We start from the raw sequence: 1,771 nt of genomic DNA, 5'->3' as shown, positions 1-1,771 counted from the left end.
TATGGGGTCACTTTGTGTTCCTTTGTGTGTCAATTCAGAAAGAGCGGGATTTGGAGTTGGCAGCTCGTATTGGCCAGTCCCTGCTGAAAAAGAACAAAACCCTCAGCGAGAGGAACACCTTCCTGGAGGAGCAGGTGGAGCACATACGAGAAGAGGTAAGAGAAGAAAACCGAAAGGTGAGACAAGCCTGTTGGCTAATGTCATCTTTTCTTTCTAAATTTATTGTCAATAGTGGTGCCCGAAATTACACACCCTCTAAAGAAGAATGATTTTAAACAGCACCAGATTAGGGTTGTTTAAGCTTGCAAAAATAGCAGAACCCTTTTTGATACTAAAAAGACCCCTTCTGAAAAGGTTCCATGAAGAACCATAGTTTGAAAAGGGATGTATAGAACCTTAATGGCTCTTTAAATCATTTTTAATCAATAGGTTCATTAATAATTATTTAATATTAGTTTTATTTTATTTTATTATTTATTCATTTTATGTTTATACCTGCATTGTCGTATAATACCTTGAAACCTCTATTAGGGTTTTCCATAAAAACAATTTAAAAAACACTGACAGCAACTGTCAGTTAGGTATTTATATTTTTATTGACATGGGAAGTTGTACCAAAAATGATGGTGTGCTAACAACCTTCAAGCTAACAACACAACTAGTTGAATGCATAAATTATTATTAACATTGAATATAAATACATCAAGAAATAAAACATTATTGATAGAAACTGTCCAGTTACACTTTGTAAGTTAAAATTTATTTTAAGAAGGATATAAAGTACCTGTTGACAGTCTGTGAAGGTGGAGCTCCAGAAAATCAATAATGAGGTGGCTTTGAAAGTATTTATTCATTTATTTTAAGAAGCAAAAAGGTGGGAATAAATAACTTAAAGAACCATGTCAGCATAAAATGGTTCTTAGTATTACTAAGTACAGTATTACTATGTGTAAAGAACCTTCTTTTTTAGCAGCATAAAACATTTGATCTAAAAACATTCTTGTAAAAAACGACACAGTCTATTTGAGTCTACAGTTATTGCTGCGTGCATACAGTGACTGTTTATATGCGTCCATGCAGGTGTCTCAGGTGCGTCACGATCTGTCGATGAAGGAGGAACTCCTGCAGTTCTACACAAGTGCAGCTGAGGAGAGTGATGGAGAGTCTGCTTCTAGCACACCGTGAGTCCATGAGTCCATAATAACAGAACTCCACACAATCTGAGGTATCATTCATGCATTAATAAAGAATGAATGATACTTCAAATTGTGTGGAGTGCTATTATTTTTCTATTTTTGCCTGAAAATTGTACAAATCTGTTATTTTCAGTGAGGAGATTTCTATGTACTAAAGAAGGCACATCTGTTTGTGATTTTTTCTTTGCAGTATTCGCAGAAATGACTCGTCTTTTACAGTCCCGAATTACCTCCCTCTAGATTCACTACAGAAGAAACTCTTTGACCTGGAGGAAGAGAACATCGTCCTGCGATCAGAGGTGAGAGAGTGAGGCCTGGCATCACATCGTTCAGCTGCTCATAAGAATGCTTTGCATAATATTATTCGAAACAGCCTCCAGTCAGACTTATCAGAGGTATATGACATTTCAGAAGTATATCACATTTCCAAGACAAACAAAATATGTAACGGCTTCATTCCCAGATAAAGATATTTGCCAGTTATCTCTGTGCTTTAGTAAAATAAAACTTGGAAGTAATAATAATATGATAACTTATAACCAAATTATAAACACAGATATATGGGTAGTTAAAAA

At 35.1% G+C, this 1,771-nt stretch overlaps 1 protein-coding gene across 1 annotated transcript in view; it reads left to right on the top strand.

Moving 5' to 3' along the window:
* The window catches only part of LOC107601658 (trafficking kinesin-binding protein 1-like), a 22,797-nt gene that overhangs the window by 8,703 nt on the left and 12,323 nt on the right, over positions 1 to 1,771 (top strand). Inside the window, exons 2-4 of the mRNA XM_016293914.1 lie at positions 39 to 155; positions 1,081 to 1,181; positions 1,387 to 1,495. Coding sequence (XP_016149400.1) covers positions 39 to 155; positions 1,081 to 1,181; positions 1,387 to 1,495 — 327 coding nt within the window. The remainder of the gene's footprint in view (positions 1 to 38; positions 156 to 1,080; positions 1,182 to 1,386; positions 1,496 to 1,771) is intronic.

Source organism: Sinocyclocheilus grahami, unplaced genomic scaffold (assembly GCF_001515645.1).
Source record: "Sinocyclocheilus grahami isolate Dianchi unplaced genomic scaffold, SAMN03320097.WGS_v1.1 scaffold310.1, whole genome shotgun sequence".
NCBI lineage: Eukaryota > Metazoa > Chordata > Actinopteri > Cypriniformes > Cyprinidae > Sinocyclocheilus > Sinocyclocheilus grahami.
This window is presented reverse-complemented; position numbering and strand designations above follow the sequence as displayed.